At 40.2% G+C, this 14,445-nt stretch overlaps 1 protein-coding gene across 6 annotated transcripts in view; it reads left to right on the top strand.

The window, feature by feature from the left end:
- The window catches only part of GNB4 (G protein subunit beta 4), a 78,073-nt gene extending 64,733 nt beyond the window's left edge, over positions 1 to 13,340 (top strand). For 5 of the 6 annotated variants that reach the window (XM_040613186.1, XM_040613190.1, XM_040613185.1 and 2 more), the window contains 8 exons: positions 2,244 to 2,282; positions 2,970 to 3,076; positions 4,038 to 4,101; positions 4,932 to 5,094; positions 5,290 to 5,356; positions 5,496 to 5,697; positions 6,913 to 7,129; positions 8,323 to 13,340. In XM_040613186.1, the coding sequence (XP_040469120.1) occupies positions 2,244 to 2,282; positions 2,970 to 3,076; positions 4,038 to 4,101; positions 4,932 to 5,094; positions 5,290 to 5,356; positions 5,496 to 5,697; positions 6,913 to 7,129; positions 8,323 to 8,429 (966 nt within the window). In that variant the 3' untranslated portion in view covers positions 8,430 to 13,340. Of the gene's footprint in view, positions 1 to 1,880; positions 1,946 to 2,243; positions 2,283 to 2,969; positions 3,077 to 4,037; positions 4,102 to 4,931; positions 5,095 to 5,289; positions 5,357 to 5,495; positions 5,698 to 6,912; positions 7,130 to 8,322 lie in introns of all 6 variants that reach the window. The other variant, XM_040613191.1, reaches the window with a different exon arrangement.
- The last annotated feature ends 1,105 nt before the right edge of the window (positions 13,341 to 14,445 follow it).

Genomic DNA, 14,445 nt, shown 5'->3' on the forward strand with positions numbered 1-14,445 from the left:
CATGCAGTTACTACAGCTGTAGCTCTATTCTGTACACAGATAGACTATGCTGGAGAGATAAAGTAAGACTGCGTGTATTTTCAATGCAGGAAGTTTGAAACATCAGTGAACAATGAACTATTTGATCGCAGGATGGTTTTATGGTTAAAGTTGATTCCCAGTCCTGTCTGTAATAAAGCTCCTATGTGATGCATGTCCACACTTTGAGAATTTAAATTCAGGATATGATTTTTGGAAGTGTTGCATACTTGGCACAGTGTGACTTGAAATTGAATGATGTTTTGAACAAATAAAGACTATATTCTAAAAAATATATACAGTTTTGAGGAAAAAAAAATACATCTTGAGTGTGCGTGCTAGGAAATTGTGGGGGCTGCAAATTGATGAAGCAGATTTTTCTCACAAATTCTGCATTGTCTACTGCATGAACTGAAAAAAAAATTACAATTGCATAGAGGAGCTTTTTTATGTTATGACACTAATGATTCTGTTACGATAATGCATACGTAGAAATGACAGTTAAAATGTGAGAAATAAAATAGCCTGTTGAAACTTTGCTTTTCCTGCAACTTTGCCAGTTGTATGGCAAGTATTAGACAGCCTCAAGTATAGGTGTTGGTAATAGCTCTTCCTTTAAGAAAAATTGCTTTGTTTCATTTAGACTGCATTCAGAATACGTTTTATGTTTAACATCTTCAAGTATTTCAGCTAAACTAAACATCTAAAGTTGTTTAAAATCCAGTGTATTTCTTCCTGTGGATGAAAGAAGTCCTGAGTGCTAGGGGATTTGCTGCTCTGGTATTTTAAACCGCTCCTGATTCCAGACGTCAACATTTTATAAATATTTCTACAGTTCAGACATTTTAAAAATAAGTTGTGATGACTTAATCCACTCTTAGGCTTGCTTTCTGGGAGGAAAGCTATAAAGGGTGGTCAAAATAAACAGACACTGAAAAATGGTTAAAGTTGCAAAGTCAAGTAGCTGTCAAGCAGGAGCTTGAAAAATTTTAAGATCCTAGTCTGAATGTGTTGATGCAGTTCCAAAACGTGTGAGTAAATGTTTCCGTTCCTCCCCTCAAAGAAAGCATTGCCATTAGTACACAGATTGAATGCTTTCTTGGGATACACACACACAAATTAGCGGTGAAGGCAGCCACCCGTTGTTTGTGGGATGCCTGCTGCATTGGTTACAGAAGTTGGAAGGTATTTGGAAAAATTGCAGGGGGTTAGAGAGGGTCTTGTGGCTGGATCCTTCAGTACTGCCATTGATAGTTATATCTCTAACTTGCGCTATAGAGTTCCTGTATGATTTTAAGCCAGTTGTTTTAAACCATGCTTCTTAGAAGTGGTTGCTGACTGTGAGCCTGATTTTGTTTTTTGAAAATGGGAGCCTGAGTTGCAGGAGTGCAGAGCAGTTGCAGTTGTAACTAAAACCAGGTTTTGCAAAATTGGAGTGTTGCAAAGTGGGCTCAGTGGTGGTGACCTGTGTCAGGTGTCCAGTCTGTTACTCCGATAATACAAACAAAAGTCAAGTCTGTCTTCTAGATAGGGTTGAATAATGTGCAGAAAGTAAGTCATATGTCTGTAGTGTCTCAATGACAAAAAGACAGAGTGTCTGTATGGACACCTGAGCACCATCCATTCTATGAAATGAATGAGCGTGTTAGTTGACTGGCTTTTTTCCCCTTCATTTTGTATGAAGTGCATCAGCAGTTTCAGTAAGCCTGCTGTCTGTCCTGCTCTCCAGGTCCTGCCTGTTAATTTTCAGCCTGCCTCTCATCGTTAGCATTGTCACACCTGCGATGGCAAGGGGGGTAGTGCAGGAGCCTCGTGTAGCACAGAGCTTGCTAATCATGTATAATATGTGGTTGCTTTTTCAGGTGGATCAGTTCTTCCCTTGGTGCTCAGCACACCCTGAGCAAGCGCATCCACACCAGGGAAGAGGGTAGGCGCTGGGACTTAAGGGCGGCTCCAGGTGCCTTTGAATCACCTGTTCTGTAGAAAGGGAGACTCAAAGGTTGCTGGGGCACGGTCCTTCTTAAGTCCCTCTTCCTCCACTACCCCTAGCTTGTGTGCCAGTGCTTTAGATTCCTTGGACAATAAAACATATTAGGGTGGCAGAAGGCCTGTTGGCGTGTAAGTTGTTGGATTGTGGCTTTTTGAGTGTGCCCTGTAGACACATTCTCTCAGGTGATGCTCGTTGTTGCCTTTTAGATTTAAATTGTTCCGTTCTTTTGTTTCAGGATGCAAGGAAAGCGTGTAGTGACACAACTCTTGCTCAGGTATGTTCTTGATTCTGTGTACAGACTGTTAACTTGCTATATAAAAAAAATAAAATTCCCTGCAATTTATGACTGTAACACGTTTATTTAGTAACTGAAAGAAACCTTTGGAAATGTGTTGTGTATTTATGCAGCTATTTAAAACAAAACAGAACCACCTCACCAAAAAAACAAATAAAGCAGCAAAAAACCCTAAGCAGTCAAAAAAGCCCCCACTGTCTTAATGGGTCCTGCTTCCAGTTTACCTTTTAAGTAGTGTGTTTAGTGTATTTGGAAAGATTTAAATGTCTTTTAGGTGTATTTTGGAAACAGAAGTATTTTGCATTTAAAGTTCTGCCATGCTTTAAAAAGTAATGGAGCAGTAAATACTGGAGCACTTTCTTTGATTGGTTTTAATTGATAACTGTACAGATATGATAATCTGAAATAGCCTCAGTATTACATAGTAGTACTTTAAAAAAAAGCTTTCAGGTATAGCCATTGTGAAGTGTATCTGTCTTTTGTAAATTCTGTTTTCCTCAGTGTTGTATGGACCTAATCCTGGTTTGTACACTAGTATCCTTTTTGTTTTTTTAAAATGTTGCTTGCCAAGATAGATTATTTTCTATCAAAGTTCAAATATATTTAGTTATCTTTATATTAAAAATAGTTCTCAGTATCTCAGGGGTTTGTTTTATTTATTTTTAGATCACAACAAGTCTGGACTCAGTGGGTCGGATTCAAATGCGAACAAGGCGTACGCTTAGAGGTCACTTAGCCAAAATCTACGCTATGCACTGGGGATCGGACTCAAGGTTTGTACAAGTGACTCTTAAACCTGCAGTTTAAGGGTTAGAAATCGGATTGTCAAATTCAAATTAGTATCAGGTTTTGGGAGCCGTATGGTATGGTGTTGGTGCCCTTGCAAGGAGATCATAGACCACAGCTGATGGTTTTTTTTGTCTTTAGTTACAGTTTGCCTTTTTAAAACCAGTGAGGATTGCATAGTGGTCCTACAGAAGCCTTGATTAGACAGGAGAGGGACTTTGCTTGTTCTGGCCACAGACAATTTGCCTTTTCCTTCTTTTAGTTGTGACTGAATTCTTGGAGTCAGTTTAAGCAGAGGAGGTTATGTGGTGGGGCGTATTTTTGGAATGCTGGAGAACGTATTTTTCAAGATGTTGAGTAATTATGTAACTTCTGTGGTAAGAGGTTTAAAAAATTTATGGACAAGTTTTGTTTTATTGAAGAAAGATCCTTCTGTACATAGTGGAAAAAGTTACTTGGCTTCTAGGAGGGAGTTTTGTTATGCTGCCTTTGGAGTGACCGATGGTCAGGTGTTAACAGTGCCTCATGGTCTGTTCTCTGTCATGTAGTCCAGAAAGAAATACATCTAAAATCTGTTCTCAAAATAAATCTTATTTTCCCCTAAATTTCTTGTTTATTTTTGTGTAGCTATGTAGTTAAAATATTAGTATATGACAAATAAAAGCAACTGTGGAGAGAGTTCATAGAACATTGTTTTGGAAAGTTGTTCGGTTTTGTCCATTGTTAATAATGAGTCCCTGTGGACACGTGATTCTTCAGTCAGGTAATATGTAGATCTTTGCAGATTTTTTCCAATAAATGCTTCTACCCCCCAGAAAAACCCAACCAGAGGGTAGCAAAGGAATTAAGACATTTCTGAATCACTCGGTAACCATGTATGATGCATGTCTATATTGAGATAATGTTTTTGTTTTATATTAACATATTATATTTTGTGTTTCTATTTAGGCTACTAGTCAGTGCTTCTCAAGATGGAAAATTAATTATTTGGGATAGTTACACAACAAATAAGGTAGAGTTATTTATAATCCATATCAATAATTCATGCATAATTTGTATGTGTGAGGGGACTTCTATTTTTTCCTATGGTTGTAAGGCAAAAATGGAAAGAAGCAGTCTTTTCTAATTCAGATGTCATTTTATTTTTCCTTTCATGACTGGCTGATGACTACTAGTGGCATGTTGTAGGCTGTGTCTCAGAAGCAATAGTTCTAGGTAATACGTAACATCTGCACTCTTAATTTGCTAGTGCAGTTGCTTTTAGCTGTTGCTCTCTGCCTGTGTGGTGTTGTTTCTAAAACGAATTGAGTTTTGTATTGTAGAAATACATAACCTCAGAATTTACAAGAGTGCTTTGCTTTTGAGGGCAGAGAAAGGAGGAGGAGGAAAAAAAACCGCAAAAAAAGAAAAAGCTGTTAAATGAGAAAAGCTTAGGTAAAGTGTGGAGTGGTCATCTGTTTCTGTAAATGTCCAGTCTCCGTGGGTGCAACCATCCCATTTTATAACCTATAGTTCAGAGATGTAGAATTGGACAAAGAAATCTAAGTAGAATAAAGAAATGCTGGAAATGTTTAAGTTTAGAATAGCTTTGCTATTAGATAACGTACTGAAGTTCCGTATATCTATCCTGGAAACTACTGGCATTTTTCATCCTGGTATGTATGTATGTATAAATATGAAATTAGTTGTAATATGTTATAAAATCAGAATACTGAAAATTACAATACCACCGTCTGCTTGGTGTGTTCAATCTGCTATAATTCATTAACTGGTAAGAATGACCCCAGTGAAAGCTGGAAGCTGACATGTGACATAGCATTCATGAGCTTTGTCTTTCTGAAGATGCATGCCATTCCTTTGAGATCCTCCTGGGTGATGACTTGCGCGTACGCACCGTCTGGAAACTACGTTGCTTGTGGTGGATTGGACAACATCTGTTCCATATACAACTTAAAAACCAGAGAGGGCAATGTGAGAGTGAGCCGGGAGCTGCCAGGGCACACAGGTCAGCCATATTCTTGCTTCAGCTTTGGTTTTGTGTTGCATCAAATGAAACAGTGTCACTTTGAGGTGTATTGTGACCTGTGACATAGTGTTGTTGGTTACAGACTAGCTGTGGGGGAGCTTTAATCATTGCTTTGGGATTTTAAACCTCAGTTATTACTCCAGGGTCTGAATCAAACGTAACTTTTATTTTTAGGATACTTGTCCTGTTGTCGCTTTCTAGATGACAACCAAATTGTCACTAGCTCAGGAGACACCACCTGGTGAGTTTTTGAACTCTGTTGGCCTTTTCCCCCGCAACTCTTCTTCCCTCCCCCTCCCCCCCCGCCTTAATTTGTATGTAAAACTTAAACTCTTGGAATGACCACGTACATGGTGTTAACGTTGTTGCTTTATCTGCAGCGCTCTGTGGGATATTGAAACTGGTCAACAGACCACCACATTCACTGGGCATACTGGCGATGTGATGAGTCTCTCTCTAAGTCCAGATATGAGGACTTTTGTTTCGGGTGCCTGTGATGCCTCCTCGAAGCTTTGGGATATTCGGGATGGAATGTGCAGGCAGTCGTTCACAGGGCATGTGTCAGATATTAATGCAGTTTGTGTAAGTGACCATTTGTATTTCCACATGGGAAGAAAGGGGGAGGATGAATGCTATAGTTGCATGAATTCAGCTTATAGTCTGCTGGCTTACCTTGATTTAAAATCAGTTAACTTTGTTAGGGTAGAGACGTTAAATTGTATGTAATGAAGAAGGTTGTCTCATAACTTACGATCTAGTTTATAACCGAGTTATTACTACTGTCATCTGTGATGCATTGAACTGTTCTTGGAATAGTTTCAGCTGGTTTTGTTCAATAACAGACCCTACTTTTTTTAGGAAACAAAGAATGGAGGAGGGAAATGTTTTGCAGTGTGGCAACGAGTTAAAAACTGAAAATTGTCGATAAATGAGAGATACTGAGGGGGAGCAAAACAGCCGAGCATCTTCATCTTAAAGCTTTTTGTTGAATGAAAGTGTACTTGATATTTTTTGTTGAAAAGAGCAAAATATTCTGGAAGGCAATTTTAAAATCAGTGCTTATGTTGAATATTCATCCCTGGAATAATTTTGTAATATTTATAAACTGGACTATATTTCCTCTCTGTCATAGTAACACTATGTTCTGATCTTCAAGATACCAGTTCTGATAAATAGGGAATGAAATCTTAAGTCTAAGCTGCATCTGTTTTTGATAAACATGAAAAATTATTAAGGCTGAGAAAATACCAAAAGCATGACCAGTAGAAAAATGCGGTTCCTATACTTAGACCTGAGTCCTGACATGTCTTGAGCCCTTTTCAGCCCCATCTCAGTCAGTACGGCTGTTGTAAGAATGACTGATCTGGAGTAGGTTTTTGGAAATTGAATTGCTTGCTTTCTTCTATCTTGACTGAGCCAATGTGACTGACCAGCTCGGGATGGAACACTGTGTGCCACTTCAGCCAGGTCTTCCTGGCCCACAGCCAGGATGCACGTACTGCATTTTGCTTCATTTGTAGGAGTTAGTTGCATCCTCTTTAACTCCTGTTACTCCACATGCAGGGAACTGTCTGGGTAAAATTCCAGACATTCAGGTGTTATTACTCCTCTAGAAGTGTTCCATCACATAACTGTGTATCTGCATTTTTTTACCATGCAGGATTTTTTTTTTTAAATACATAGTTCTGCCTTTACCTGGTCACCCTGGCAAAATTATCCTGTGATGATTTTTGAAATAGTGTGTGAACATCATATTTTTCTAGTGTCAAACTCCTGTCTCTTAATTAAAATTTTCAGTTTTTCCCTAATGGACATGCATTTGCCACTGGATCTGATGATGCCACTTGCCGCCTCTTTGACCTACGTGCAGATCAGGAATTAATGATGTATTCACACGACAATATCATCTGCGGGATCACTTCTGTAGCCTTCTCAAAAAGCGGTCGCCTCTTGCTAGCAGGTTACGATGACTTCAACTGCAATGTGTGGGATACTCTGAAAGGGGAGAGAGCAGGTGAGTACGTGTTTCTATTTCCTTAGCAGCAGGTAGATATTCAAAATCTATGGAAAATGCACAGCCAGTTCATTGCCGGTGCTATTGCTGATGTTAAGGAATCTCCATGCTTCCTTTTAACAGTTTTCTTTTGGAATGGCATCCTTATATTTTATTGCGTTTAGTTATACATCCCAGTTGTGTTGTGTGGAGTAAACGCTCCAGTCAGTGGAATAAATACTCCTTCTCTTGGGTATCAGCCATGATATATCTGTGGGCTGGAAGACACCAGCTCTTGAGGCTAAGGAGTGGCCTCCAATATCGTGTTACGTCTACAGAAAATCTATTTCACTGACGTGAATGGAATTAAGTAATATAAAATTACACATTTGCATTGACTTTTGCACCCATCAGTAAGTAATTTGGGTAGCACTAAGTTAGGGGGCCATAATTTCCTGGGGAAGTGGACACTTTCAGTCCTGGAGTTAGTCGCTTCTAGGACAGACAGCATGTTCATAGCTCGGCTACATCTTTCTCCCTCCAGACAGTAATTTAAATGACGGGGCCTGGTTCAGTTCTGAACCTTGATTCTGCTGCTCAGACTGAAAAGATAATCCTTTTCCTGAAGGGACATGGACAGGCTGAGGTTTAACAGACCTGGATGTGGTGCCTTGGGAGAGCAGTCAGGTGCAAGGATGGCTAGAAGGAAAGCAAAAATGGAGCAGGAAGAGGCAGGGCACGGTGCTGCTTTTCTAGTAGTCTGACACAAAAGATGGGGAATTTCTAATCCTTACAGTTTGTGAAACACAGGAGACTTGAGGTAGGTCCTGTATCCAGGCCATTGTCAGAAGACATCGCGTTTGATTTTGGAAGTGCTTGATGGCTGAAATTGTGCACAGCACTGCTGAAAACGGGAAAACCAGTAGGGAGCCTGATTAGGGCTGAGGAGGCCTTTGGGACAGAAAGAAGTCATAAGGGCAGAAAGAAAGCTGGAAGCCATATTGCGTGTACACATTTTTTAAAACCTCATGGTTGAGTTCCTTGGTAAGGCCACTGTGTTGTGTATAGTTCCTCAGGGTAAAGACAAGCAGGGTGATTAGAGCTCGCGTTACGTCTCTTTTAGCAAATGTGACGACGTACCTGGGAGAGCAGAGTGACAGCTGAGGTCCCTGCCATCCTCTGAATATTCACTGTCATTGCTTCTTCTTTTCCAGGTGTCCTTGCTGGCCATGACAACCGTGTCAGCTGTTTAGGTGTTACTGATGACGGCATGGCTGTAGCTACAGGGTCTTGGGACAGTTTTCTCAGAATCTGGAATTAACTGGGAGCCAAACATGTACATTCTCCATTTGAGATCTGGAGAGATCAATGCTGCAGCCTATAGCTGTGAAATAACATTTCTACCTTGTATTTGCAGGTGAAGTTTTTCTATTCACTGATTATTACACAAAAAGGCTTTCTGTAAACTAGAAAAAAAATCAAGTGAAGAAATAGGGGAGGGGGGAAGAAATCACTGACTTTTTAAAAGGGGCCAGCACACATAATCATGGTGACCGACAAACTAAGAGCCAGTCTTTTTGTTTTTGGTGGTTTGGTTAGATTGTCCTTGAAGGGTTTTTGCTTGTGCTCAGTCTGCTAATCCTGTACTTTTTTTTTTTTTTTGTACATAACAGAATATACACATTATAGCAGCCAATCATGTAACATTTGTCTGTATGTAAAGAAGTATGTTTGCATTTTTTAAGGAATACATTTATAGCTTTGCTTTTAACCTGAGATGTCACTTCTGAGTTTTGTAGTGGATGAACTAGATTGCTGTTTTAAATGTTTTTGTGAATTTATTGTAGATAAAGTGAAGCCAATGGTATGTATGTGTTTTTATAATGGAAGGCATTTGAATTTTTTTTTAAAGGCCCTGGAGACTCCCAGTTAATACCTGTCGCCTTATTCACTCACTTCTTGACCTGCTTGCCTATTTTTAATCATGGGGGTTCTTCCTTCAAGCCAGTGGTTCCTGGTTCATCCATTGGCAGTCATGGCCTCCAAACATCAAGGAGTTAACGCCAGGCAGACTTGCAACAACAGCAAAAATAATGAGGAAAAAAAAAAAAAAAAGAAATAAAATCCATATCCAGTTCCAGAAGTATTAGCTTGCTTACTGCAGCTTTTTGCATCAGTCACTCCGCGTAGTCCTTGGCCACGGCCGCCAAGTGACCTGCGTTGCTGTCGGTAAGTGGCCGAGTGCTTCTCCTTTGTCAGCTCAGCTCTGAGTGAGGTAGTTTTGGCCCGTCACAAACTCCAGCTGATTTGCACTAACACAACGATTTGGCTGATGCTCAGTGCGCAGGGCGCGGTGTATTCGCAAAGCTTGCTCAATTACCACAGTCGACTGAGACGTTCAGGAGGACTTTGCTTAAATTCTTAAAGAAGATTTCAGTGTGCAGTTAATCGCCTGTAATCCCCCTCCAAATTAGGGGGTTGCCAAAGCATACCACAACCAAAAGCGCTTGTTGTCAGTTATGTGCAGTGTGAATTATAAAAGGAATTGTGTAACTTACAATGAACCAAATAACCTTAACTTACCTGTGTGACCCTTTCTAGTATAAACTTAGTGACTTGCTTGTTCTCCTGTGGTCACAGAGGTCTGTACCACGGTGGCTTATTAGATGCTAATTGTTCTGCAGCTCTGACAATGTAAATAGCCATTTCCTCTCCTGTTTCTGATTTTATTCTGATTTTGATGTCAGTTGCTTATAAACAATAGGTTCTGATCAAGTACAGTTGAGTGCAGATATAGGAGAATCAAGGGACTGATGCCAATTTGGAACCACCTGGGAAGGTGGCTTAACTTTTTGGTGCCTGGCAGCGTGCCCGCGCTTGCAATGGATGTGCTCTTGGGAATCTGAATGTCTGTGGCATTCTTGGAAAGGGGAATTAAGTCTATTGGCTTCTCTTAAGTGACTTATTTTAAAGATAACGTGAATTTTAAATCACCGGGTTGGAAGACAATGTTACTCTGCCCTCATCTGAAGGTATGGGGAGTCTGGGTGTCTCTGGGTCAGGTAGTAAATAAAAGTGCCCAGTATCTTGTAATATACCAAAACAGATTGGTGGCTGAGGTGACTATTTGTCAAGTTTCTGACATTTGTAATCCTAAATTTCAGTACTTCCAGACTGTGCCTGTAAACTTGCCATGTCTATAATGGTGAAGGTGCCAATAAATGTACTAGTCAATCGCGGTAAATTTGCTTTTAAAAAAAGAAAAAGGTGCATGTTGTGCTGGAGAAGTATACTTTTACTAACAGCAGACTCTGGTGTAGGACCAAAATCACCCTGTATTGTATGTCACAGGAATTCCTCTGCATTTTGCTTTACGATCTGTCTGCACTAACAGAACTATTACGGAATTCCTGTTAACTCTCTTAAGTGAGCAGCTCTTTGGGATCTTGCAGACTTGGTTTATTTTTTAGTGGTGCACTTGATTATTTTTTTTAACTCACAGCTGCCTTGAGTGAGTCATTCTGGAAATTTGTTACTAAGGAATTTTAAGAAAATATTCTTTTTCTAAAAAATTGTTTTCCATAGAAGTGTGTTTTTGCACCAGTTTCCTAGTCAACACCTTTGCGAAGACAGGTGCCATTTTTACATTCTGGTATAAAAACTAGTTTCTACTTGCGAAACTCCAAAAACAATTTTACAAATGTATATAACTTTTCTTAAAAGTTCAGGTAGACTGTAATCATGGTAATGGCGCTCATGCAGGTATTACTGCAAATAATGTCACTGTCATTGTCTGATGGGCAACTGTCTGTTGGATTCAGCTGCTTTTAAAATATTAAGGAATGCCAACTACTTGCTAACGAGGTTTCCAAAAGCATCATACAAATACCTGCGGGTTTTGGTGTTCAGTTAACCAGTGTTTGTAGTGCTGCAGGTCCTAAGCGGGCTCCTTCTGCGTCCGTGCTCGAGGAAACCTGGAAGAAGCCCGAGCACAGCTGGGGGAACAGTGTCTGGTGCTTCTTTGGAACTTGTGCGGAGCTTGTGGTAGATCCTGCCAAGGTGACGTTTGCTGTTTAATTACTGTCCTGGATAGTTTAGGTAATTATTTTTTTTTTTGAAGCCTACAGCTGTAATGTAACACGTTGTGATTACATGAGGCCAAATAATGAACTTGCAGGGCTGCGGTATTTCCTTTTTTAAGGGGCCGTCAGTGACCTTTCAAGATTGATGCCCTTACTAAACCGGGTGAGGTTTTAATGGCAAAAGCTGAAGCTCCTCCTAATACGAGGAAGGTAATAAAATGATCCTTTGTAGGTTTTTACTTAAAAAGGTTTTATTCCCAGCTTTTAATGTCAAAGAAAATGGTACGTGCCTATGGTTTCACGTAGGCTCAAGCGTGCAGCTGGTGCGATTTCTAACCGAGCACCGTGACAGCAAACTCGCTCACTGAACAGGTTTTGCAGCACCGTGGGTCCATCTTAACCCGTCTTTAAAAGTTTGTTGCCAAACTACATCATTATCTGAAAGTCAGATAACTTGTGTGATTACAGAAATGGAGTAACCAAGACCATCGTGCCAGAACGGTGGCAAGGGAACTCTTTCCCAGCCTCTCTCTTCTAAAAAGATCGGTTATGGCTCGGAAAGTGGAACTGTGTGCTTTGGTAACAAGATTTATTTTATTCAGGTACAGTTTTTAGTCAGCATTTTCTAATGTTGATTTAACTTTGCACTAGAACATTCTAATCAGGCAAGCGCCCACCCTGGGCTCGTTCCCCTGTAGACTCGGACATCCGTTTATTGGTAGAGATGCTGGGTGAGATTCTGGAAACCACAAAAAGCTTCTACGTGGCATCGCGCTGACGTATACTCGCTTGCTCCGGTAACGTGGGCCTATTTCCATCTGTCTCCAGACCTTTTTTCTTCCAAACGTCGCTATCCTCTGCCTTGCTAAACTGCAGCCCCGTCGCAGTATCTGGCAGAACTGATAGTTCAATGCGTTGACAACAACACGTATCACTCGGAACGGAACGTGGATCAAATAGGCTTTTCCCCCTGCCTAAGGAGAGGGCCTGGCCTTGGCAAAGCTGAACTGATGTAACAGCTGGTCCCAGTGTGCTTACTGTAATGCATGGGTTGGAAATAGTTAACTCTTTAACTCAGTTAGTGTAACCGCTTGTCCCACAATGAAGTTCACATTTACTTTAAGGTGGAATGAAAACATTGTGAAACATTCCAAGAGTGCTTAGTCTTTCCTCTTTGAGGACACTGTCACCTCCACTAGGTTTAGTGCTGTGCTTTAAGATGTTGGTGAGAGTATTGGCTAATTCAACTAGTTGGTATAAATGGTTGTGTAGCAGAATGACTGATTTTTGAGATAGCGTTTCCTGTAAAAGTAATTAAGCATGGGTTGATGGTGCACTTTGTATACAGTAACCTGGCATGCATGCTGGTACAACTACTTCCTACACTTCAGAGGCACCACAAGCCTTTTTATCCAATTGCTGGTTATGTAAAATACATGCAGAATGTTAATGCAGTGTTGTTATGGTAAATGTGTGAACAGTGTTACTAATTGATATAACTGATAACAGATTACATGTGCCTGACATTCTTATACCACACAGTATGTTTAGGTTTTAACTAATATGGACTTCGGTGGAATAGTCTTAGATATTTCAAGCCTTTGTTTTACTTACACAATGGTGCTCTATTTGTGTTTTTCTCCTTTTTTTTTTTTTTTTTTTTTTTTAAATAAAAGCATCTGAACACTTGTAGTACATATTACATCCAAAGGAGTCCAAAACAAAATGCTTCTAAACTTGCTTGATTTTCATTTGCCTTGAGTTCCCAGCATTTCTCATCAGCTAGGTTTTTTGGGGGTTTGGTTTTGGGTTTTTTTTTTTCTTGTTGCTGACTACTTTGGAAAACTTCAGTAATGTTACCAATTATGAAGTGATTCTGCACTGCCTTTGGATTGTGTATGTATTCAGAAACAGTCTTAAAGCTTTTATTTAAGCTATTAAAAAAACCAGGGACTCGTGCCATTTGTTCTTTAACAGTGCTGTTGTAAAAAGACTTCCCTGTGAAAAAAAAAATCACTTGCTATGAACTCTGTTTATAGCTTCTTTTTTTTTTCCCACGATGGATCTTTTTCTTTGTATTTGTACAGTGGCTCAGTGAAAGATGTTGCCATGAGTTGATATTGTAACCAATAAACAAGTGCTTTTAACCAGACTGTGTCACTGGTGGCTGTTGTGTTAGAGCCCCTCCGCGCAGCCCCTCTCCTCCGGGGCCGATCCTGCCACAGCTGCGACACTGGGTTCTTGCTTCGGTTACAGGGACACGGTGGCCCTAAAGTTGTGTGCGCATCTTAAACAGCCAAACGTTATGCACTTAAACTTGCCCTTATGAACAAATAATTACGGTGATTTCCCCCCCGCAGCAGTATTTTGGTACAGAGGCATGTTCACATGACAGCCAAGGGAGCCGAAGCAGCCACCAAAACTAGATGAGAAACCCCCAGGTTCTAGAACACTCCTCCATCCTTGGTATCAGGATTCCTGTTACAGGGTACCACCGGCCCCCGTCCCACCCTGCCTTTTTTAGAGCTGTAGCATTAATTGTTTTCCCCAACCCCCTAACATTGAACTAGTCCATGCTTGCTGCAGGAACCAGTTTTTTTACTTCAGCCTCAGTGGTTCGGTCCTACACTGGATACACATCACATGTAAGAGCGATGGTGCAGGTTCACCTTTGATACAGCTACCAAATAACTTACTGGAGCAAAGGGGTAGTATTTTTTTTTAATAAATAACTGTAGCAGACATGCATGTAAAGTTTTAGCTTGATACAATGTCCAAAAAAATGCTCCAGAAAGAGCATTAATACATATCAATATCCTCATATACGAGCAGGCTGGGCTGTTACTCAGTTTTGTATTTCAGTTTCCCTCAAAAGCCACAAGGCTCCACACGCGCTGCTGGACGTTCCCGCAGAGCCACGCCTGTGCTCAGAGTCACAAACAAGCACCAAAACACTGTGGCGAGGCAGCGTTCTTGGTCTTCCAATAATTAACTGCCTCTAGCGTTACATTTTACATCTATTTCCTTTTAAGATAGCCCTTATTTACTGGAAAATCACAAATCCCTACCTCTTCTAAAGTTCAGTATTTCATTTAGTCATGTTAACACTTTCCATAAAAATATATAAATATTCTGAAAAGGCTTTCTCTTTTAAAATAAGTTATTTAAAAAGTCTAGTTAGAAAAAGGTAGATGTTAAATAATTGCAGGTGGCAACAGCAAAAACTTTTTTTTTTTTCTCAAAAAGAGGCTTTGC

This window comes from Falco naumanni, chromosome 13 (genome assembly GCF_017639655.2).
Source record: "Falco naumanni isolate bFalNau1 chromosome 13, bFalNau1.pat, whole genome shotgun sequence".
Classification (NCBI taxonomy): Eukaryota; Metazoa; Chordata; class Aves; order Falconiformes; family Falconidae; genus Falco; species Falco naumanni.